Source organism: Vigna umbellata, chromosome 1 (genome assembly GCF_029865625.1).
Source record: "Vigna umbellata cultivar VRB3 chromosome 1, Vumbellata_1.0, whole genome shotgun sequence".
Taxonomy (NCBI): Eukaryota; Viridiplantae; Streptophyta; class Magnoliopsida; order Fabales; family Fabaceae; genus Vigna; species Vigna umbellata.
The window spans coordinates 67,494,382-67,520,359 of NC_142165.1; the positions used below are offsets into that span (position 1 = coordinate 67,494,382).

At 35.2% G+C, this 25,978-nt stretch overlaps 1 protein-coding gene across 2 annotated transcripts in view; it reads right to left on the reverse strand.

Annotated features, from left to right (window-relative positions):
* LOC124832859 (putative acyl-activating enzyme 16, chloroplastic) overlaps positions 1-25,978 on the reverse strand; it is a 34,433-nt gene continuing 8,455 nt past the window's right edge. Inside the window, exons 10-18 of one of the 2 annotated variants that reach the window (XM_047307180.2) lie at positions 25,670-25,828; positions 15,938-15,991; positions 15,768-15,848; positions 15,285-15,422; positions 14,932-15,091; positions 1,033-1,112; positions 780-925; positions 342-399; positions 1-239 (exon numbers count right to left, since the gene is read on the reverse strand). In XM_047307180.2, the coding sequence (XP_047163136.2) occupies positions 147-239; positions 342-399; positions 780-925; positions 1,033-1,112; positions 14,932-15,091; positions 15,285-15,422; positions 15,768-15,848; positions 15,938-15,991; positions 25,670-25,828 (969 nt within the window). In that variant the 3' untranslated portion in view covers positions 1-146. Of the gene's footprint in view, positions 240-341; positions 400-779; positions 926-1,032; positions 1,113-5,915; positions 14,432-14,931; positions 15,092-15,284; positions 15,423-15,767; positions 15,849-15,937; positions 15,992-25,669; positions 25,829-25,978 lie in introns of those variants that run through there. The other variant, XM_047307181.2, reaches the window with a different exon arrangement.

Below are 25,978 nucleotides of genomic sequence, written 5' to 3' on the forward strand. Positions count from 1 at the left end.
TTGTTGACAATTGTATGTTCCATTTTCCAAGGAGCCAAAAACCATATATAGAGTTTGTCATCCAAGGATTAGGATTTTGCATCTTGCCTTACAACTGTTAGAGCTCTCTTGTCTCTGTATATATGATTTCATTGACACTCAGTAGGTCACTTGTATAGTTTGTCTATTTGATCTTTGTATTGAGTCACAACTCTATCTCTTCTAATTTTCATGGTGGGTGTCATTAAACCATTCTCAATCTGCCATTGTAGAAAAGGATTTACCAAATGTATCAGTTTTCTTATATGAATAACAAAAAACATACAAGATACTATAACTTTGAATTCGATTCAAAATCTAACCGTGAAGGGTTCATTTACAAGAAGGATTGGTCCAATTTGAAATGGAGATTGAGACATCCTGCATGATGAATAGGAAACAACGAATGGGAAAAATGCAAATTATCAAGATTAGAGTATAGAAAATAAAATGAAATCAATGAACACCAATTCGGGAACACATTTGAACTCTTTCTTTTATCTCTATTCTATTTCGGTATCAAGAAAGATAGCATGTGATATCCCACTTAATGAACTAGCTATAGGAATGAACTCAATTTTCTCTTTCTGTGTGCATCAAGGATATCACCGGTAGTGTGAAACCAATTTATTTCAAAGCAACTCTCCTTAAATATTCTCAAAACTATTTTTAAAGATATAGTTAACACCGTCTTTCCATAACATAATAATTAGAAACTTTATCACACATTCAAAAGAAGGAGAAGTGAAACCAAGTCTTACCAGGTTTGTAATTCTTTATAAATTAGGCTCCTCACTTTTTCCTCACTGACATATGAATTCTCGGAATTTACAATTGACAACTTCCTTGCTACCTTCAAGACTTCTTCTTTGTTAGGAACTATTACAGCTCCTAGACGTCGCTTATCCTTACAGTCATTAACAAGAAGTTAAATCACTACATTTTACACTGTCTGAAATACATTCTATACGTAGTGCTTGATCCATAAGAAATTGAAAGAAACTAAGAGTTTACCTGGCCAACAACAACAATTTGTTGAATTAAGCTACTCCTCATTGCAGCTTCTTCAAGTTCCCCCGGTTCAACATTTTCACCTTCTCTTATCAGAACAAGTGGTTAATACTTGAAAAGGAAAAAAAATAAAAGTCTGGTAATCATAAGGGATTTGTGCATAGGAAGAAGTTGAAATTGAGGCTTAAAAGATATATTTTAAGATTCCATGATTTTGTTAACAAATTAAAGAACTTCTTGTCTTCTAGCCTAAAAACATTATTTGATAGTGAATTTTACATGTATAAAACAAAATTCAACTTGTTTTTATATGGGTGCGTGTGCCCTTGTACGTGCATACATGTGTGTGGTGTGCATGTGTGTATGCACGCGTGTGTGTGACTGCATATGCAAAGATAATTAATTCACACCATTTATTCACCTTTCTCATGTAAACTAATGGGTTCTCGGGTCGGGTAAATGGATAATTTCGCAAGAGTGTTTCATCTGTACCTCCAAGTATTTTCAAAATCTCTGTTACATCCCTAATTAAAATGTTATTAATTTTCAAATAATTGAAAAGAATCTTTGACCATTTGTGCAAATCCTTAACAGCTTTCTCTTTCTTCGACCCTCATTTCTCATTCCTCTCATTTCTCTTACTCCTTCATATCCCACTTTCTCATTTAAATTTTAGGTATACTATTAATAAAATTTTAGTATTTCATACATTAATATTTATTTTAATTAATTAATTATATTTTAATTAAATTTTTTATTTTAAATTATTTAATGTTTTATTTGTTTTATAGTTTTTTAATCTTTTACAATTTTAAGATATTTAGTTATTTTTCTAATAAAATATTAAGATTTTATAATTACATAAACATTTGAATTAATTAATTTTTTTAATTAAATATTTTTTCGTAATTATTTAATATTTATGTACTAATGAATTAATTAATTTTATTAAATTTTTTGTTTTGAATTATTTAATGCTTTATTTGTTTTATAGTTTTTAAATTTTTATAATTTTAAGATATTTTATTATTATTTTAATAAAAATAGGATTTTATAATTATATAAATATTTTAATTAATTAAATTTATTTTAAATTAAAATTATTTAATATTTATTTTAATGATATTTATAAATACTATAATAATACTTTGCAAAAAAAGATAAGACTAAAATAATAAATTAAAAGTAAAGTCGAGGAAACATAACATGGAGGGATCTCAAGCCAAGAAATGTATAGAATATCAAGCTACATACATATCGGAGATGGAAATCCGATATGCGGTTTTTGACTTCAATTTCTTATTAATCGAAGGTTAAAATTTGATTTCTGTTTCATCTAATATCGAAATTTGATGAAGTTTAAATCAGATTTTGATATCCGATAAAGGATAAATTGGATTTTGATATCCGATCGGAGTTCGATATCCGATTAAGTTTTTATTAGATTTCGAAATTGATTAAGATATGGAAGTTTTATAATGGATTCATGTAAGCGAGAAGCTTAAAAAAATCACTCCCTGACTCTAATGACGAACACCAACACAGCAACATCTTTACCACATTTCTCAATGAATAATCTTTCTCAAGGACAACTAAAAAAGAGATAATGAAAAGGATGCAAAGAGATAGCATAGAAATGAAAGGGACTGCACGAGAAGAAAATATATAAACTTCTTACCAACCTCATTAATCGTGAGGGTAATTCTGGAAGTTAGAGGTGCAGGGTAAAACTCTTCAAGGTGTAGGGTGAAACACCCAATTAGTAGCGGAGTTTAGGCTCTTTATTGGTTAGATAAGATCAATCTATATAAAGAGGGTTACTCCCTACACCACCCCACATTACTCCCTACACCACCACATTTTTAAAAAATTTCAAAACCTTTAAATTTTAAAAAATCCTAACCCCCACTTCTTTTCTTCAACGGATGTTAACATCCGTTGAAGAAAAAATTCATCAACGGATTTCGACATTCGTTAATGGATGTGGCCACATCCGTTCAAGATTTATGTTTTTTTATTTTAGTTTTTAGTTTATTAATTTATTGTATTTTAAATCAATACATAGATATTATTTAAATTTTTTTAAAATTGTTATGTAATTATATATAAATTAATTTTATTTTATTTAATGATATAATAATTATAAATTTAATTAAATTGTATTATTTTTTAATTGATTATGTTAGACAGATATGCCACATCCATTAAATGGATATGACCACATCCGTTCAAGGTTTTTGTTTTAGTTTTTAATTTATTAATTTATTGTATTTTAAATTAATATATAGATATTATTTAACTTTGTTAAAATTTGTTATTTATTATATATAAATTAATTTTATTTTATTTAATAAAATAATAATTATTAATTTAATTAAATTGTATTATTTTTTAGTTGATTATGTTAAACGGGGATATGCTACATTCGTTAACAGACGTGGCCACATCCGTACGTTTATTTTTTTTTATTTTTTTTTGTTTTTAGTTTATTAACTTATTGTATTTTAAATTAATATATAGATACTATTTAAATTTTTTTAAATTTTGTACGTAATTATATATAAATTAATTTTATTTTATTTAATGAAATAATTATTATTAATTTAATTAAATTGTATTATTTTTTAATTGATTATGTTAAATGCATATACCACCTCTCTTAACTGATGTGACCACATCTGTTCAAGGTTTATGTTTTTTTATTTTTTTTTAGTTTTTAGTTTATTGTATTTTAAATTTATGGATAGAGTATTTAAAATTTTTTGTTTTTTATAATATGTTATGTAATTATATGTAAATTAATTTTATTTTATTTAATGAAATAATTATTATTAAATATATACAAATAAAATAAAAAATACAAAAACATAAATGTATACAAATAAAAAACATTATTAAAATAAAATCTAAAATAAAAACAATAAACTAAAATAACAAAAGAAAAAGGTTAAAAGATGTAACATTCGGATGTGAAAATTTGTTCACGGACATCCGTTAAATGTGAAACAGATGTCAATATCTATTTTACTGCACAATAATTAAATGATAAGAAAGGCAAATTAAATGTGAAGTGGTGCAGGAAACATTTGGTGGTGGTGGAGGACCAACATTCATCTATAAAATAAATTATTTTCTATTTTTACTTATATGCTACATCCAATGCTTAAAAGATTTTCTAGCTATCTTATCATCTACTTTGTTTAGAAAGTTAAGGGAACGTGAAGGTGAAAAAAAAACGAAGAGAGCTGCCTTCAAAGTTGAAACCATAAAGAAAAATAAAATTTCAGATTGCGAGAATCTGAACTTAATGATTAAGATGTTTCAATATTCTTGAAGAACAAGAGACCAAACGAACTTTTTTCTTTTAAAAGTATAACCTAAGCTACATACTAACCTTACCTGCTTGATTTCTATCATTACACAATTGATGCAACCCAACAATTAATTAATAACTTCGTTACTTAGTCAGGTAACTCACACTGCACTATTCTCTATTCTTCATATTAACTTTCTCTTTTCAATTCTCCGGATAAACTTATTAAAATTTTCAGATTAATAAAATACAAATGCTTTACAAAATTCTCTTGATAGGCTCTAGATTTTCTACGAACAAATTATTAAGATTCTAATTGAACAATTTTATAAACAAATGTAGTATGTATATATATATATATATATATATATATATATATATATATATATATATATATATAAAGATGGCCAAGCACACAGGTGAAGAAGGCTTTCACCTTTACAGTTTTGGGGAGGGCTAGATGATTTAAGATAAAAAGTAACTTTACGAGTTAATAGAGATACTCCAATACTGATGATCGGTGCACAACCCTTATACCCATGCCCGTGAAGAAAAGTATTAAGATGGCTCATTGTAACAGATGTCATAATAAAGGAGAAGAGGAAATAGAAACTTGTAACGTGTATTGTTAAAATGAATGTGTTGTCATCAAAAGAGAAAGACATGTATATTTATATACAGAGGAGGAGAAAGAAGCGATAAAAAAATATAACGTAATAAATGCAGTTATGTTTGAGGATTCTGACAATCCCTCTCAAGCTTGACATAGATGTTTACAGTGTCGAGCTTGGAATTAATGTGATGGAAGGAAGAAGAAGGAAGTGGCTTTATGAGGATATCTACGAGTTCAAGGGTGGAATGTACAGGAAGCAATGGTGACAATCGATCTCGATATGTTTGGTGTATTCATTGAAGACTTGATTAGTGGCAATCTTGATGGCAAAGTGGTTATCAAATAAGATGGTGGCAAGTTGTGAGAAAGGAAGGGGAATGTCGCTCATGAGATGACTAAGCCATTGAATTTCGCATACAGTATGGGAAAAGGCATGGTACTTTACTTCATATGAGCTTTGGGAGATAGTTGATTGCTTCTTAAACTTCTAGGAAATGGGTGAATCGTCGAGGTAAACAATTTAACCAGTGGTGAATTTTCTTAAGTCAGGACAGCCAGTCCAGTTAGAGTCGTTGTAAGCCTTTAGTGTAATGGGGCTAGTTGCGTTGAGAAATATACCTTGACCAGGAGTGCTTTTGATATTGCGTGGGATGCGAAAGGCGGCTTGGTGATGAGCTTGAGTTGGTGAGGCAACATACTGGCTAAGACTATAAACGACATAAGTTATGTTAGGACGTGTGTTCATGAGATAAATGAGGCGCCCAATCAGATGACGAAAGGCAGTGGGATCCGCAAGCAGTTGGCCTTTGGAGGACACTTTTGTAGAAAAATTCATGGGTGTACTAACGGGGCAACGACGAGCATCCCGGTTTCATTGAGAAAATCCAGTGCATACTTACGTTGTGATACATGGATTCCTGCATAGTTGCGAGCAACCTCGAAACTCAAAAAGTAAGACAAGTTATCCATGTTTTTTATTTTTAATTGCTCATTTAGTATATTAGTAATATGATCAATTGCAAATATATTATTTCCAATGAGAATGATATCATCAACGTAGATATGGTGATGGTGGCACCTTACATTGGTGTTGTCTATAGAGGAGATAAAATTTCAATATGCAAGAGATAGTTTATCAAAACTAAGCACATGTTCAATAGGATATTTGTTTGTAAATGTACTATATAGGATGTTATTTGAAAGTCTTTTGGGTATGCATGTTGATAACGCTTGAAAATACCATTATTTGATACTTAATTTTGATACTAAAAACACCCTTTATGACTTAGAAACTAGCTTGAAATCATGTTTTTGCTTTACTTATGAGAATAAGAGAGTTGAAGGTGGAATTTTTGGTTTTACGCTTGGTTTTCCTTGTTTTAACAAGAATTAGGATGGTTTGGAAGAAGAGTTGAAGTATCAAGGAGTTGGAACTCAGGAAAGGTTGGAAAATCATCAGAGAGAAGAACCACAGGTGGCGCCTGAGCGCCCTTTTGGAGGACCTCAGCGCTAAAGTCTCGCCTTGGCGCTTGAGCGCCCTTTTTGTGTTGCTGAGCGCCAGTTAGTACCGCAACTCACGCCTGGGCGCCCTTCCAGGGGCGTTGAGCACAGATGCTTTCGTAGTCACGCCTGGGCGCCCTAAGTTGGGGCGCTGAGCGCCAGTCTCGTGGGCTTGGACTTTTTCTGTGCTCTATTTAAGGATTTGGACATCCTAGGCTTGATATCTTTTAACAAAAGAGGCGCAAAAACACTCTCTTGGAGGCGGATTGTGTGACACCCGGGCACTGACGAGGGCGGGGAGTGATCGCCGGTGTAAGAGGCATGATGTGCAAGGGGCACAGACAAGGAGCGGCTCCTGGCAGGCTTCTAGTGGAAGGGACACATGGATGAATCGAACATACACCGGAATGAGAGGGATCTAGAGATTGTGTAGGTATGGGACTATACAGTTGAAGGATAGCTTAAAGGGATTGATTTGGCTACTCATATCACCAAATGCATTTGCTTTTCGGTAGCCTAACTCATAAGAACTCCATGGTTAAGCGTGCTTAGCCTGGAGTAATTTGGGGATGGATGATAAAAATAATGGTATACGCACTGTGGCAGATTACACAACAGTAGTTGGCCCTCATCATTTTAATAGCATTTCAAGGCTGATGGTCAATGTTGCAAACATGCAAGTAAAGCCTGCGTTGTTACAATTAGTGAAGAGCAACCAATTTAATGGATTGTCTCATGAAAATCCCTATGAGCATCTGACAACTTTCAATGAGATTTGCAACACTGTAAAGATCAATGGAGTGTCGGATGATGCTATAAAGCTTAGTTTGTTTCCTTTCTCATTGGGAGACAATGCTAATTTATGGTTGAATTCTTTCCCGGAAGATAGCTTTACCGAATGGGAAAATGTGGTTGCAAAGTTCTTGAACAAATACTTCCCACAATCTAAAATCAATAAAGGTAAACAGGAAATTTCTTCTTTCAAGCAGGGCATGGAGGAGACGTTAGGTTAAGCGTGGGATAGATATAAAAGCTTGTTGAGAAAGACACCCACACATGGATTTGATGAAGCCACAGTAGTCATTATTTTCCTTGGAGGTCTTGGTTCACAAACCAAATTGATGCTAGATACCTTAGCTGGAGGTAATATCAAGTGCAAGACTCCAGAGGAAACTTATGAATTAATTGACAATATGGCTACAAATGATAATGAGATGCATAGTGAAAGAGGAGCTCCATCTCAGCAGAAGGGAGTCCCATAGTTACAATCTCATGACGCTTTTCTTCCAAAGAATAAAATTATCACTCAGCAATTGGAGAATTTGACAAAGAAACTCTCTCAAATGCAGAATGTTTCACAGGTTCAACAGAAACTCTATGAACTATGTGGTGGTGATCATATCAATGGTCAATGTGCTTTTCTAGTGGAGACCCAAGAAGACGTCAATTATATGGGCAATCAATTCCGCCAAGGTAATTTCAACCAAGGGTGCAAACCTCACCCAAGTATAGGTCAAGGTCAATTTGTGCAATCGGGGCAAGCAGGACAATTTAATAGACCACCGTAGCAATAATCACAATGGCAACAGATATCTGCATTATCTGACAAAACTTCAAAGCTTGAAGAAACTTTTCAACAATTTATGCAGGTAACTAACTATCTCCAACCACAAGAGCACTGAAGCTACTATAAGGAATTTGGAGATGCAGGTAGGCCAAGTGGCTAAGAAGTTGGAGGATAAAGTTGAGAAGCAATTTGGGGCTAATATTGAGGTTAACCCTAAGGAAGAATGTAAAGCTATTGTGAGCATAACTGATGAGAGGGTAGAGGAGAGAAAAGAAAGAGTTGAGTTGAAAGAAGAAAAAGAAGAGAGAATAGGTGAGGTTGAGAGAAAAGAGAAAGAAAAGAAGAGGGGAGAGAAAAAATTTGAGAAAATTGAAAAGATTCTTCCTTACCCTAAGGAGTGTAAAAAAATTGATAAAGAGAAGCAATATGAGCGTTTTAAGGAGATCTTCAAGCAATTGGAGATTACTATGCCCTTGACCGAAGCACTATAGCAAATTCCTGCTTATGCGAAGCATATGAAGAAAGTCCTAAAAAAGAAGAGATTTAGATGAGGAAACTATTGATGTACAAGGCAATTGCAGTGTTATCTTGCAGAAGGTACTTCCTCCAAAAGTTAAAGATCCAAGAAGTTTTACTATTCCTTGCCTCATAGGGAATGTTGAGATAGGGAAAACCCTAATTGATTTAGGGTTAAACATTAATTTGATTCCCTTATCTGTGCTTGAAAGGATTGGTGGTCTTAAAGTTAAGTCTACAAAGGTTACTTTGCAAATGGCGGATGGATCTACCAAGAAACCCTATGGTGTAGTGGAAGACGTTGTGGTTTGTATAGATAAACTTGAATTCTTGGTTGATTTTGTGGTGATGGAGATGAAGGAAGATGAAAAGATCCCAATTATTCTTGGAAGGCCATTCAATTCCAATTATTATTGGATCATGTTAGAAGTGATTTATAGTGAGTTTGATGAAAAGATCCCAATATGGATGATGGGACGATAGCACTTAAAGACCGAGAAGAGGAGGTGATCTTTAATGTCTTCAATGTGGAGGAGTAGATTCAAGTTAAGAAGAATAGTCATAAAGCTGCATATGAAGATGCACTAATGACTAGGCCTGAAGATGCTAAGTCGGTCAACAAAGGTAAAAATTGTTTCTTGTCACAGGTTAAGGAGGAAGAAAAAGATGGTAAAGGGAAGATGGTTCATCATGACTCGGTGGATGAACAACTCAAACTTGGCACACCGGTGAAATTCAAAAACAAGTTGTGGGTTGTGAAAGAGTTTAAAGAGAATGGAGTAATAGAGATTGAAGCTCCATATTCTAGAAGAGTCAAAAAGGTGGACAGGAAGCTATTGATGAGTTGGCGTGATGAAAGCAAGAGGAATACCAACATAGAAGATTCATTAGTTTATTGGGTCAAGCTAGTTACGTTAAAGAAGCGCTTACTGGGAGGTAACCCAGTTTTCTAAAATTTTTCTTGTTATTTGCTTCTGTTTTTAGAATAGGTTGTTATGTACTTGGTTAAAACTTATATCTAATGCAATGGTTTAATGATGTTGTGTTGTGATGAGTTTTGCTTGATGATGCTCTTATAATTGATTGATGTTGAGATGGTGCATAAGATGCTGATATGCAGGTGGTTGCTCATAAGATGTGTGAACAGATGCATGAAGGAAGTTATGATTATGATTATAATGTTGAGCAGGATGTTTATCTGAATTATCTAGAACTTTGAATTAGCTTGTATGTGAGGTTTTGAGCTCTAGAGTTTGTGTTGTGAATGATTGTTATTCCGTTGAAAGCATGAATGGTTTCTATGATTGAATCGCTTGCTTGCGTGTGTCATATGAACAAGGTCATCTGTTGTTATCCCTTTTTAGCCAATGCATGATTTTAGTCCAACAAAAAAGAGCACAATGTGTTCTATCCTTTGAACCTTGAGCCTTAAATCACGAAATAAAACCCTTTGTTGAAAATATTTACCTTAAGTTAAGTTGAGAATATTTTGTATGCTATTGATAAAGGTTCAAGTATGGGGTTGTTGGGAAAAAGAAAATGAAAAGAATAAGCATTGAGCTAAGTATTGAGCAAATGAAAGCAAAGGAAAAAGAAAAGAAAAGAAAGAAAGAAAAGCTCAATGCCCAGCCACATTGCAAGCCATGGAAAGTCCTTGTGATGATACTTGTTTGTGAGTGTGTTTGATTGTGGTTAAATGAAAGGCAATTTGTTTTTATGTGACATTGGAATAGTAGAGTGAAGGAGTTACCTCTATATACACCTATGTGATTGAGTGAAACACTTTGACTGGTGAGGAGTAGTTCCATGAAGACATGATTACATCTATGCTTAGTTAATTGATCATTATGAGAATAGCATCAGTTGGATATTATGTGATTTTGTGAGCACCATGATGAGTTTTTTGAATCAAGGCATGTGTACATCTTGACTGAATTCTTTGTGATGAGATTATTTGAGTAATTACTTGTCTTGAAAGAAAGAGTTTTGGAATGTGTGAACCATTGTATTGATTGTTTGAAAGCTGAGTTACATCCTGTTTGCTTGAGGACAAGCAAAGTTTTAAGTTTGGGGTTGTGATAACGGTTGAAAATACCATTATTTGATACTTAATTTTGATACTAAAAACACCCTTTATGACTTAGAAACTAACTTAAAATGATGTTTTTGCTTTAGTTATGAGAGTAAGAGAGTTGAAGGTGGAATTTTTGGTTTTACGCTTGGTTTTCCTAGTTTTAAAGGACTTAGGATGGTTTGGAAGAAGAGTTGAAATATCAAGGAGCTCAAACTCAGGAAAAGTTGGAAAATCATCAAAGAGAAGAATCGCAGGTGGCGCTTGAGTGCCCGTTTGGAGGACCTCAGCGCTGAAGTCTCGCCTTGGCGCTTGAGCGCCCTTTTTGTGTCGCTGAGCGCTAGTTAGTACCGCAACTCACGCCTAGGCGCCCTTCTAGGGCCGCTGAGCACAAATGCTTTCGTGGGCTTGGACTTTTTTTGTGCTCTATTTAAGGATTTGGACGTCCTAGACTTGGTATCTTTTAACAGAAGGCGTAGAAACACTCTCTTGGAGGCGGATTAGGAGGCGGAAGCTCCTATCTTCAACATTTAGGGTTTTTCTATCTCATTCTTTTCCATTATTCATCTAGTTTCACCATGTCTATCGTGAACTAAACTTCAATTGCTATTGGGGAAACGATGTAATCCTTTGAAACTCTCATGTATTGAATTGATTCTTATTTTAAATTCTTTGTTCATTAATTGTTAGGGTTTTTCCTCTATACTCTATGTTTGCTTTGTTTAAATCATTCATAACATGATAATTGATTTTGTCAATATGGACACATACAGGAAAATCTAGATCTGGGAATGTCTCCCAAAAGCAGTATTGCCTAGATATAGGGATATGAGAATTGGTTGCCTTTAAGCTTCTGCGCGTTTAGAATGCAGAATTAATAGTTAGGGAGACAATACATTGTAAACTAGTAATTAAGGATAGGCTTTCTTCGCCGAGACATCGGGTCTAAAGTAAATTAGAAAGTGTCATTAACATTAATGAAGAAGACGAATTCATAAATACATGAGAGTGGATAGGATAAGTTGAAACCCCCAACAACATAACCATTCCATATTTTACAAACCATTCACATGTGCATTTTTATTGTCCATTGATCAACACTTGCATTCATGTTTATTTTCTGCATTTTAAACCAAAAGATTTTGTTCTCAAGTCATATTTAATCAGGAAATCACATAACTGTTTAGGCTGTGAGTCTCTTGGGAAATGATACTTGGTCTTACCATAATTATTACTTGATACCATTCGGTACACTTGCCGAGGTCATAACACATGCATAGTTCTAGTGCGAGTAGATCACCTAGGGGAAATGAAATTATTGTCTAGATGCTCTTCATTGTTAAGAGAAGAAGAATGATTAGGGACAGGGGGAGTGGGTTGATCAGTATCATGTAGAATTGTATGATGATGTGATGATAGAGGGAGGTAAAGCATAATGCAGTGAGGAAGTAGATGCCATATCAGGAAATTCATTTTCACAAAAAACAACATTTTTAGAGATGTGAATGGCATGAGTGTCAACATTGTAAGTTATATTTCCTTTAGCAGTGGGATGAAGACCAATGAAAACACTAGCAGTAGCACGCGGATCTAGTTTCTTTCTATGAGATTGAAGGGTGTTGGTGTAGCAACGGCATCCGAAAACTAAGTCCAGTGATATCAAAAGTTGTGTAGTAAAGTTTGTCATATGGAGAGTCGTTATTGAGAGCATATGTCCAGAATTGAGTAGAAAGTTTTGAATGAAAAAGCAAGACCCTAGTGACATTTAAAAGGTGTTGTTGTTTTCTTTCAACAATCCTATTTTGTTGAGAGGTTTCATTACAAGAGGTTTAAGTGAATGATCCCTTGAGGACTAAAGTAGTCGTGCAGGACCATTATCAGATCTGATGATTTTAATGGTGGTTTGAAATTGGTTTTTGATATAAGATATCAAATGCAGAATGTGATTTCTTGTTTCAGATTTGGCATGCATTAAATGAACCCATGTGTATCTAGTATAGTCATCGACATTTGTTAAAAAATATCTATGAGAATGTATGGATGCAATGGAACAAGGTCAACAAATATCTATATGTATAAGATCAAAAGCATGTAAAGCAACAGAGTTATGTGAAGTAAAAGGCAATTTCTTTTGTTTGGCAATGTGGCAGACATTACAATTGTATTTGATGCAATAATATTTTTGTTTAAGAACCTCCAGTCTCTTATCAGATAGGTTGCCTAAGTGGTTGTGCCAAATGTTGTTATTGGCAGCAATGAGTGGCTGTTGTGAACTAGCAAAGTGAACAAAAGAAAAAATAATGAGGGTAGGGCCATGAAGGACATATAGACTAGCGTGGAGGTCAGCTGAACCAATCTTGTGGTGTGTTGTTGAATCCTAGATGAAACATTGAGAATTAGGGAATTTTACGTAAACATTATTATGCAAAACCATTTTAGATATAGATGAGATTATAGGAAAAATCAGGGATATAAAGAACATCTTTTAGGCAAAGTGTGTCACAAAACTTTATGTTTCCTTTATGCGTGGCTTTGGTGGTGATGCCATTGGGGAGATTAATAGTGAGAGGTCTAATTTGATCACAAGAATGGAAGTGTTTAAGGGAAGAAACAACATGGTCAGTGGCACTAGAGTCTAGAGTCTAGGATCCATGTTGTGATACTGGTTGCAGCAGCAGAGTCAAAAGTTAAAATGGTTTTACCTGGGTCTTGGGAATTGGAAATCACGGAACCGATTTAAGGGTTGGAGGCAGTGTCAGCAGTGGGGTTCATGAGAGCCATGAGGGCCTAATATTGTTGCTTAGTGAGGCGCACTTCAGGATCAAAATTATATCTCGGACTGTCATTGATGGGTTCTTGGCTTCTTGAGAGGAGACTTTTACCATTGTAGAAGTTGTGACCGGGTGGGTATCCATGTTTCCCATAGCATACATCAACCGTATGGCCTGTCTTGCCACAGTGAGAGCAATATTTCTTATTTGGAGGGAGTTTTGCAGGAAACCCATGTTTCTTGAAACACACAGTGTCAGTGTGGCCAGTCTTGCCACAAAAGGAACAAATAAGAGTACTTATAGTTGCATTGACATTTTTGGGTTCAAGGCTATTTATGAAATTGTTATTCATCAATTTTCTTTCCTGCTGCATGACAGCAAAAGATCTTGGAAACGGGGAGTATAGGATCCAGTAAGAGGACATGAGATTGGATATTACTGTACCACTCATTTAAGCCACGAAGGAATTGCAATGCTCGGTCTTCATGCTTCCTTTGTGAGATCGTTGAGGTCATTTTGCAGGAGCATTGGACGTCACAAGTGCATATGCGATCAGGTCGAAAGTTCTCTAACTCATCCCATATGATACGCAACTTAATGCAAAACTCACTGACGGTGTATGTTCCTTGCTTTAGAGAAGAAGCTTCTCTTTGTAGCTCGGAGATGCGCAACAAATCTCCCTAGAAGAATCTTGATTTGAGGTCATTCCAGATTGCTAGGGCGTCTTCCATCCAAAGAATGTTGTGTCTGATTTCTGGTGAAACTAAGTGGACCAACCAAGAAACCACCATGTTGTTGCATCTTTTCCAGGCGTTATGAGAGGGATCTCCTCGAGGTGGCTCTGCAGCAGTCCCATCGATGAACTGAGATTTATTCTTGGCACTCAATGCAGTGGTCATGGATTTGCTCCATGCATGGTAATTGGTTGAATCAAGAATAGGGGAAACCAAGGAGTTGGTTGGGCTCTCGCTCGGGTGAAGACTCAAAAAGCTCAAAGGCTGGTTATGCTCATCAATCATGGTGCAAGAATGGAAAAAAGAAGAAGAAAGACCTGTAAGAAGTCAAAAGAAAGGGGAGAAATCAGAGTTTGTTGGCGTAGCATAGCTATTCAAAGGAAGAGCTCTGATAGGATCACAGAGATACTCCAACAATGATGATCGGTGCACAACCCTTATACCCATACCCGTGAAGAGAAGCGTCAAGATGGCTCATTGTAACAGATGTCGTAATGAAGGAGAAGAGAAAACAGAAACTTGTAACATGTATTATTACAATGAATGTGTTGTCATCAGAAGAGAAAGACATGTATATTCATATACAGAGAAGGAGAAAGAAGCAGTGAAAAACAGAACGTAATAAATGAAGTTATGTTTGAGATTCTGACACGAGTATAAATGATAAAAAACTTTTCTTCAAGTTCCTATTATTGGCTGTCCTTTGTTTGACATCTCTAATGGATGAAAATAATATTGAATCGTTCGTACATAGACATAGTAGACATAGACATTCTAAATGATAAATAGATCACATTTTATTGAAACTTCAACTTACCCGTCGAAAGTACGATAGTGTCTTTAGCACGGCCTTCCACAATAATCATGCCACTAGACTGACGACTCCGCCCAATTGAATGATGGGGAACAATCCACCCTATATCACCAGTATTCAACCATCCATCACCGTCTAATGCCTGAATTGTAGCTAAAGGATTCTAATACAGAGACAGATAACTATCATTATAATTTCATCCAAAAAACATCACTATAAATGTAACTGCAAAGGTATCTCCCATATATTTGCAGTAAGAAACAAAACTAATATAATGCATTTTCTCTCTGCCCTCCCCTACACCCCAACAAAGTATATTTGCAAACAAATGTTCGCACTCTAACATAACAAATTACCTTGAAGTATCCTTTCATCACTTGTGGACCCCTGACTTTTAAAATTCCCTTTGAACCAGGTGGAAGAACTTCATCAGTTTCAGAATCTACGACTTTGAATTCCGTTTCACGAATTGGATGCCCAATAGATCCAAGAACCTTCAGAAGAATGTATCTGTAACATTCTCAGATAAATGTACCACAGGATGGACACTGTTCTCTTAACATATTAAGCGAAAAATTTCATTAAAAATGTAAAAGACCAAACAGAAACTACAGAATTTTAAAAAAATACTAACTGATAAATATTAACAATTTGCATTTGAAGTGTGCTTCCTAATTGGAATGTACAGGTAGAAAATTTTCAAGCACGCTACTTTAAGTCACTTTAATATTGAAAGAATTTGTCCCATTAAGAAATGAGTAAGTCACACATGAATTTCACCAAATAATAAATAGAAAGTTGTCAACATTCTTCAATTTTCAATGCATTAAGTTGCTTACATTACATCCAGGTCTTCGAGCTGCTACAACTGGTGAAGTTTCTGTTAAACCATATCCATTTTGTACTTTCACACCAATTGCCTGCATGACATAATAGAAGCACCAACGTGAAATGGCCAAGTAGATTCAAAAAAAATTGTTACAGGTTTCACATGATTGAAATATCAGACCTCAAAAAACTTATCGACTTCCCACGGCAAATTACCACCTCCACTTATTCCAGCCTGTACAGAACCAAGAAATTTCTCCCGTCAAACCACAATTTCCAAAATCATGAACAATGGCACAATATGGTGCATAATTTAAATGAACAACATCTGTGTCTCCAAACTCGGCGATCAAGGTTAATCTTAAGAAAGGCAAAAGAGAGAATGTCAAAATACCACCAAGAATATGATAAAAGAAGAAACAAAAACAAGTAGGAGCCTTGCCATTCTCCATTACAATGTCTCCTTCATTTGCAAAGTAAGACTTAATGCACAATTATATTCTTTCAGAAATAGAAAATGCTTGGGATATTGAATTGCATAAACTCCTTGATTATTATGTTGTTTTCATCTAACCAAAAGGACCGTAGTACACATCGGGAAGGAGCCATCTTCCACTTTCTACTTGACTTATAATGCTGATTCAGCCCAGAGGAACTTCCCCACATTATCATTGGTGACTGACGAGGTATCAGAAAGAGAAAAGGGTGAGATCACTAGAAATTATTTTACATACAATAAGTTTTTAAAATTTATGTTTATTATTTTTATAATTTTTTCGAAATATTATTTCATTTGAACACAATTTTTTAAAAAAGTAATTTATAATTTTTTTAATTTATACATATTTGACTATGATGAAGAAGGTTAACGTTAGTTCGGTTAGTTTAATGTTCATGATTTTATAAACAAAGAATTCCAATTTCTAGAACACTATATCATAACAATAAAAACCGAGTACAATTTTTTTTGAAATAATAACATTAAATAGACTAATAGGTGAAATTTATACATAAACATTAACTTTCTTTCATGTTTGAGTCAGTGTAAAATGTTGAATAAACTTTAAATCATTAGATTTAATTTTTTAATATTTTGTTTACTGTGTGTTTTACTTAACGTGGTCAATCACAATTATTTGACTCGTTTGTTTTTATTCGAAAAGCAGTAGGTAGTGAATTAGATATATATATATTATATTTAAGTTTTTATTTAAATATGTTATTATCATTTTGTAAAAGGCCCAAGGCCTCTGTTACGACTATTTAAAGCCACCTTTAGATGAAAGATAACACTGCAGTTTACAGAGAAATATAATTGGCGTGTGCGTAGCGGATGTTTTATTTTTTAACAAAATGGTATCAAAGCTTTATACTCTGAGTACAGAGAAAAAAAAAGGAGAGAGGAAAGAGTCAAACACCATGAGAAAAATACTGAATGCTTGAGTTTTTTGTGAAAGAGATAGCAAAGGTTGTCAATGGTATGAGTGTGTCACAATTAACGAGATAAACCAATTATAATAATTGGTGCCTACAGATGAAGGCGTTATTGAGATCCCAAGACATTTGGGATATGGTGGAAGACGAGTACGTTGAACCTAATGATGACGAACCTAATGACGATGAACATCATTTGGTGGCACAGATGCCCGTGTTGAAGAAAACACGTGCAAGAGATAGGTTAACATTGTATTTTCTCTACAATGCAGTAGATGAGTCGGGATTCGAAAAAATAGCAATGCCGCATTGGAAGTTGCATATAAAGGTGACAACCGCATTAGACAAGTCCAAATACAAACTCTCAGAGCAGAGTTTAAACAGTTGAAGATGGGGCTCAAAGAGCATATAATCGAATACATAATTTGGGTGGAGAAGGTGGGCAACCAACTCCGTAGGAATGGAGAACAAATGTTACCTAGCCGGGTTGTGGGAAAAATCTTGAGTTCACTAAAAAAAGATTTCGAAAGTATCACGTGCGCCATCGAAGAATCGAAGGACTTGTTAATTCTCATAGTGGATGAATTTGCTGGGTCATTAGAAGCCCAGGATAAAAGGAGAAGAAGTTGGGATAATCAGGTTAAACCTCTCGATCAAGCACTACATACACAGTTTGATTCGAATGAAACTCGGATTACTCAAAGTTGAGGTCCTAAAGGCAGAGGACGAGAAGGCCGAGGACGAGGTGGACATGGCCAAGGTAATTTTGAGAATGATAATGAAGAACAAACCAGTCAGTAGAATTGGCATGATCAAAGACAAGAGAAAGGTTGAGGAGATCGGTCATGAGTGGAGTATTTTAAGTGTGGCAAGCATGACCATTATGCAAACGAGTGTAGATCGAGGAAGTGCTACAATTGTGCTAAGTTCGATCACATTGCTAAATTTTGTCGAGCTGATAAGAAAAGTGAGAGAAACCTTCTTATAGAGGAAGATGATGAAGAGATGGGGGTTCTATTGAGCACCGAGTTGCCAAAGAACTCGACAATGTTGATGAAGTGCTCAGAAACGAAGTTGGAGAACTCGGATGATGGACGTGCTTGAAATGAAAGGCCGAGGAGATTTCTATCAATCGGTATGGTAGATAGACTCTGGAGCAATAAATCACATGTGTGGAGATGAAACACTCTTTGATGAACTCACCAAGGTGGAGGTCAGATTTGTGTCTTTTGGAGATGACTATAAGGGGGTTGTGCAAGGGCATGGAACAATCCGGCATATGTAGAAGGATGGAAGATTTGGCGAGATTAGGGACATTTACTATGTTCCTAAGCCGAAGAACAATATTTTAAGTGTGGGTTAGTTGTTGGAAAAAGGTAACTCAATTTTAATAAAGGACCAAGTACTATATTTGAAGGATAAGATTGGTCGTCTTGTAGCCAGGGTGAGAATGAAGAGAAATTGGATGTATAAATTGAGGTTACAGATCTTGCAAGAGAGGTGTTTGAAGGTGGACATGAAAGATGAAGCTATGATATGGCATTTTCGATTTAGACACCTTAACTTTGGAAGCTTGGTCGAGCTCCCAAGGAGAGAATTAGTACTCGGATTATCCGATATAGAATTTAAGAAGAAATTTTGTGAAGAATGTGTGCTCGGAAAACAATCAAAAACAAAGTTTCCAAACTCGGCCATGTACAGGGCAAAAGAGCAACTCGAATTGGTACACACCGATGCGGACCTATTACTCCTAGCTCATTCAGTGGTAAAAGGTATTTCATCTCATTTATAGGTGATTTCTCTAGAAAAGCCTAGGTGTATTTTTTACAGGAGAAGTCTGAAGCACTAGGGGCTTTTAAGATGTTCAAACTGATGGTCGAAAAGGAAACTAACAAGAAAATTAAAGCATTAAGATCTAACAAGGGAGGTGAATTCTCATCAACAAAATTTAAGGAGTACTGTGAAGAGTGGGGGATAAGGCATTTTCTTACAGCTCCATATTCACCACAATAGAGTGGTGTGGCAGAGAAGAAGAATAAGACTATTCTTGATATGGTTCAAACCATGCTTAAAAGGAAAAATATGCCAAAGGAGTTTTTGTGCAGAGGTTGTGCAGTGTGCTATATATGTACAAAATAGGTGCTCACATTCGAAGCTGGATGGAATGACACCATAGGAAGCATGGAGTGGAAGAAAGCCAAGTGTCAAACATTTTTAAGTTTTTGGAAGCATAGCTTATGGACATGTCCTGATGGCAACCCCTTTAGGGACTTCCCATCCAAAGAAGTATCAACTTTACTCTAAGATCTAAGAAAGGGAAGTTGAATGAAGGACTTAATGTTTTCTTTCTAAGTCTTAGAATGTTCTCTTTAACTAAATACATTTACCTTGTTTTGTAGGTCACTAATAAGAGTGGAAAACCATAGCCAATCAACCAAAGAAGCTTGGTGAACTAAGGGAAGCAAAGGAGGTAAAGAAAGGAAGAAATGAAGTGCTTTTTGGATTGGAAAAGCAAAGCTGATATACAGCATATGGCCAACCAAGTAAACCAGAGTTTCCACTTTCTTTTAAAGCATGTTTTCAATGTTTACCGTATGGAACATGTGGCCAGCTATATAGCTTCTCCTGCACACTTCTTATAGAGCTTCATGTACATTGCTAGTATGTCCAGTAGCTTGCTAGGCACATTTCTCTTTATCTATAAAAGAGAAGCCAAATCCTTTGTAATGGTAACTTGAATTGTATAAAGAAATGTTGCTAAATTGTCCAGCTAGTTCTCACTTTCAAGTTCACTGACTTGTGCCTTCTTAGCACACTTATCCTCTAGCTTCCTTCCCCCTTGGAAGGCCGTCTGAGCTAGAACCTCTGCCTAACACCAGACAATTCATCAAACACCTTCCGTGCGCCTCCAACTGCATCTGCGTTTTCCAATTCTGCTGCCACCTCTGGTCCGAGAAGCTGCTCATTCTTGAAGAGTGAAGCTGCTTCCATCATTTGGTATCAAGAGCCAGCACGTCCACACTGTGCTTCAACGAGCTAAGTTGCTCTTTTCTTCATTTTTCGTTTCTGTCATGTGCTGTCAACTCTGTCACTGTTTTATCAATTTTTTTTAATTTTGTTTGGCTTAATTCGTACTTGAGCTTGCTGTTTGTGTTCATTCAGTTGTTCCTTAGTGTTTCATCATCATTTTAATCGGTGCACTTTGTTTGTTTGAGTTCAAATTCAGCTTTATTAATCCACTTTCCAGTTTTGTTAATGTAATGTGCAGTGTGCTGCAGTTTTAATCTGTCATCACGTATTGCATCTGCTCAGTTTTGAATTTTTTTACGTTTTTCATTGAATCCAGTGCACTTGCTAGCTATATGTTGATCTATAAAGCAATGACAGTAAGTCAGCTTTGATCATTTGAGCTCACAAGCATGGTACACTGTTTTCCAGTCCACATTCTGTAGAAAAACTCATTTTCTGGTTTGATTTACTATAATCTGTTTCTGTCCAGATTTCTGGATTCTAAAGCTTGAAACAAGTTTGTTTGTTGAGTTCATATATGTTTCAAGTGTTAACAATTAGTAATACACACTGCGTTCCAAAATGAGTGGTTGAGTTCTTCATAATCTGTTTTTCCAAATTCTGCACAATATTTCCAAATCTGGTGCATTAGCTATAAGCTGTTTCAGACCAGATTTATTGGTTCTTAAGCTTTGAACAAGTTTCCTTGGTGTTGTTCAGCAGTGTTGGAAGTCTAACAACTCATTTTAATCACAGAATTGCAAAATGCATGGTTGAGTTGATTAAATTCTGGATTTCAAAACTGTCATAGTCTAAATCAAGTGTTTGCACCGTGCTTGCTGTCTTTGTTTGTGTCTTAGGTCCTTTAATTCTGCTAGCTCATATTCAATAGCTAGATCTAGTCATTTACGACTTCCTTATGCCTTTGATTGTGCCAGCCAACTTTGTTCTATTGCTTTCTTGATTCTGGTCCAGTTTTTGCTTCAAAATGCTGCATAATTAGCAATTCAACCTGTGATTTGGAGCATTTGGCTGTTTCAGTGCAGTTTAAACATTGGTGCAGGTGTATTTTACCTTTTAAAACTTGTAGTTACTGTTCATTTGGTCAATTTTACACCAGCACTGCAAAATCAGTTTCCAACTATTGAATTTGCTTAATTTTTGTAAGTGGACCAGTGAGTTTCGGGTGCGGTCTTTTTCCTTGCTGTTTGACAGTTTGAACACCTTCAATTTAGGCATATAAAGTTGCTTGAACCATTAGTTCTGCCCTAAAACCATTGCAACTCATTTTTGCATCTCAAAGCACCATTTTCACATCACTTTTCTGGTGCAGAATGCCTTTTTTGTGCTGTTTGGCATTAGCCATATTCTAATTTTCATTTTTGGATTGCCAAAAGCTGGGTTTAAGTTTCCAATTACATTTATATGCTTATCCAAGTGTATAGCAATCATAAAAAGCAATTTAAACCCTGCAATCCAGATTTGAAAGGTCAAAAACCGGAAACACAAAATCTGCTGTTCTTTGTGGCATTTTGTCAAACAGTTTTGAATTTTATCAAACAGTTTCGAAACACACGATTTCATCACTGTTTTGAGTATTTTCTTGCTTGTTTAATCTGTTCTAGTGCCTCTCCTAGGTTCCTTTTGTGTTCCTTCTGTGATTACAAGCTTCCATTCACTTGAATTCAACTTGTTTGGCTTCTAATTTGTGCCCAAAATCTGTTCTGCGAAAATTCATTTCTGGTGCAGCAGCTGGTTTTTGTTGACTGTTTGGTGTTTGTTTTGGGTGCTGTGACGAATTGGTGCAGCAGTTTTACCTCAGATTCCTTGCTCCAAGGGGGTAGCATCTTAGGAAGTGGTTGAGGTGTTAAAAGGGCCACAAGCTTGGACTCCAAGTGCACTTCTTTATTGTTGTTCCAGCACCAATTTCAGCAGCAGTTTCAGCAACCATACCACCTTTTTGCTCATGATTTTGGACCAGCACTTTGTGCAACAGCAGCCACACTTGGCTTTGCTACTTTTGTAAAAAATTTACTTGTAATTTTGGCTTGGTATCACGGAACCTTTGTAATTTCTTTCCATTTTGTGTTCATTTTCAACTTAAAGTGGCTTGGAAAAATGCTTTTCAAGCAATTCCAAGTGCACCATCAAACATTGTAATAGCTTAGTTTCCACTTCTTAGTGTGAAAGTGTGTTAAGGGGCTCAAAGTGTCACTTGCACTTTCACTTAGGACCGCATAGCATTTTCCATTTGCATTTGCATTGTTTTCCTTTACTTTGCTTGCTTGACTTTTATGTTTTAAGTCTCCGTGATACATAGGAGCGCGTTTCATTTAGATAAACCTTCATTTGGTTTCTAGGTGCATAGCATTCTTGCATTTAAAAAGTTTTGAAAGATTTCTACCTAGACACTAAGGTAAGAAACAACCAAAGACACTTTGGCTAGGAAGGACAAGGTTCTTAAGCTTGTCGATTTGTGACTCACCTCTCCTTCCTGGGAGCTATTTGGTTCATTTTACCTCTAGAATCTTTCTAGAAATCCTTCACAAAAATCAAAAAAAGCTTTTGATGTCTTGTTATACTTCCTATCCGTCTTCTTGTTCATATAGGTCCTCTTGGTCTTCTAGTTTTGATCAATCCATTAGTTTCAAAGATATTAAAAGAAAACTTGATGAAGCTAGAAGAAGGACTTGTTCCTTTCATGAATTTGATCGGATTAAGGGTGAATTGTATAAACAAGCTAGGGAAAATATTCCATACTTTGGTGCGGATATTGGTGCATTAACATACCTAGCTTGGGAAAAGGACATTAATGACATGCATCCATTTATTGCTAGAAAAAGTAAACCTGAATCCTATTTTCATTCTAGCAATAGTGAATCTTATGTCCTTAGTCTCTACACATCTAGATTTGAAATGCAAGTAAGAGAGTGGTGGGATGAGAGACAATATCATGTTGGGATAGGTAGAAAATCTCCCATTCATAATTGGTCTGAATTAAAATCTTGCATGAGAAAAGAGTTTGTACCTTTAACTATTAAGAGAAACCTCCAATTCTTGAGAGATTACATTGAAGAAGGAAAAATATTTCTTGAAAGCTTAAATGATAATGGTTTCCTTATTAGAGAACTAGAATTTAAGATTAACCTTAAGGAGCTGCAAGCTAAGCAAATAGAATTAAAGCTAAAAAGAGATGTTGAGAGACAAGAAAGAGAGATAGAAGAAGAAGAGAGACAAAAAAGCGAGAGAGAAGAAAAACAGCGAAAGGAAGAAGAGAGACAAGAAAGAGAGAAAGAAGAAGAAGAGAGTAAGGAAAGAGAGACAAGGAAAGAGGAAAAGAAAAGAGAAGAAGAAAAGAAGAAAGCAGAGGAAAGTAAAGAGAAGGAGCTCTTGATAATGCTAGCAACTCCTACTCTTACCATCACCATGGAACCTAAAAGGGAAGGGTTCTCATTCTTTACTTCTTTTCCATTTATTGTGCACTCTTCCATTATTCATTTCTCTTTTAAATCAATTGCCATCCCATATTTTGTGCAATCCTTTTCAAAATATGGCAATTCAAACCTTGAGTTAATGTTACCTTTGTGTAAACAAGTAACTCAAGATAAAAATCCAATAACTTAGGACTATGGAATTTTCCATTTTTCCAAGCCTAAATTTCTGAAAATCTTTTTCAAAAATACAAGACTTTTCTTTTGTCTTCTTATCTTTGTTTACATCTTCTTCATCATACTCATTTTTGCAATCTTTTGTAGATATATTTTTGATCCCGGGGAACATAAAAACCAAAGTTGTGCTTCTTTCTTTCTTCCCGATTTGAGGACAAATCGTTTTTAAAGAGGGAGGGAATGATGGCAACCCCTTTAGGGACTTTCCATCCAAAGAAGTATCAACTTTACTCTATGATCTAAGAAAGGGAATTTGAATAAAGGACTTAATCTTTTCTTTCCAAGTCTTAGAATGTTCTCTTTAACTAAATACATTTACCTTGTTTTGTAGGTCACTAATAAGAGTGGAAAACCATAGCCAACCAACCAAGAAGCTTGGTGAACAAAGGGAAGCAAAGGAGGTAAAGAAAGGAAGAAAGGAAGTGCTTTTTGGATTGGAAAAGCAAAGTTGATATACAGCATACGGCCAACCAAGCAAACCAGAATTTCCACTTTCTTTTAAAGCATGTTTTCAATGTTTACCGTATGGAACATGTGGCCAGCTGTATAGCTTCTCCTGCACACTTCTTATAGAGCTTCATGTACATTGCTAATATGTCCATAGCTTGCTAGGCACGTTTCTCTTCATCTATAAAAGAGAAGCCAAATCCTTTGTAATGGTAACTTGAATTGTATAAAGAAATGCTGCTGAATTGTCCAGCCAGTTCTCACTTTCAAGTTCACTAACTTGTGCCTTCTTAGCACACTTATCCTCTAGCTTCCTTCCCCCTTGGAAGGCCGTCTGAGCTAGAACCTCTGCCTACACACTCCAAAACCGCACTAGACAATTCATCAAACACCTTCCGTGTGCCTCCAACTGCATCTGCGTTTTCCAATTCCGCTGCCACCTCTGGTCCAAGAAGCTGGTCATTCTTGAAGAGTGAAGCTGCTTCCATCATGTCCTAGGTCAACTCAGAACGGAACTTGATGACAAAAGCAAGAGGTATGCTTTCATGAGCTATGATGAAGAAGCAAAAGCTTATAAGTTGTAAACCCGATTTCAACAAAATTCTAGTAAGCCGATATGTTCATGTAAATGAAAATAATGAATGGAATTGGGTTGACTTGAAGGAAAAGCTTTCAGAAATAATGATTTTTAGGGGAGAGGACTCGAGTGACAAGACTAGGTGTTCGGAGATCACATATAAAAGAGTGAATGAATATGATGAAGAAGAAGACGATTCTATAAGGCCAAATTTCGGAGTCTAAATGACATTTATAATTTTAGTGATGAAGTACATGTAATATGTCTATTGATAGTTACAAAAGATGAAGAATTTAAAGCTGTCAGCATCGTTTCAGGAATTAAGAAAGTTGATTGAAACAAAGGAAGAACAAATTTAAAGTTTATAGGAAAGTTTTGTTGATTAAACTTTAAATCATTAAATTTAATTTTTTAATATTTTGTTTGCTACTGTGCGTTTTACTTAATGCGGTCAATCACAATTGTTTGACTCGCTTGTTTTTATTTGGAAAGCAGGTAGTGAATTATATATAGAATATTATATTTCAGTTTTTATTTAAATCTGTTATAATCATTTGGAAAGCAACGAGAGTTTTTTTTTAACATAAAATGCTACAACTATAAGGCCACGTGTTCAAATTACGATGAGTTCCGTCAGCAGAGACCAAAAATTTTATATACAGGGACCAAGATGATAAAAACAATTAGAGAACAAAATAATAAAATAATTACATTAGATGTACGACTAACATATTTAGGTGAAATAAGTATGATAAGATAATGTAGAAGAGAACAAAACCTTTGATATTCCAATAGAAGCATGGATTTTACTGTACACAAGTTTCTTAGCCAAAATATGAACCGGAAGTAATAATGTGGCCATAATTCTGGCCCACAGCCAGTCCAACATTGAATTCACGTAGGAGACCTGCTTCTCGTTCATTGTTAGACATTTACCCTAAAAACATAATTTGAAAATTAGTAAAAGAAATATCTTTTTCTCATAAACAGTATTGCTATACTAGAAAGTGTGTTGCTGCTCTTCCTCATTTAAGCAATTTGCTTCACAAGTCTTGAGTGACTAAGGAACAATAAACCAGTTCACTCA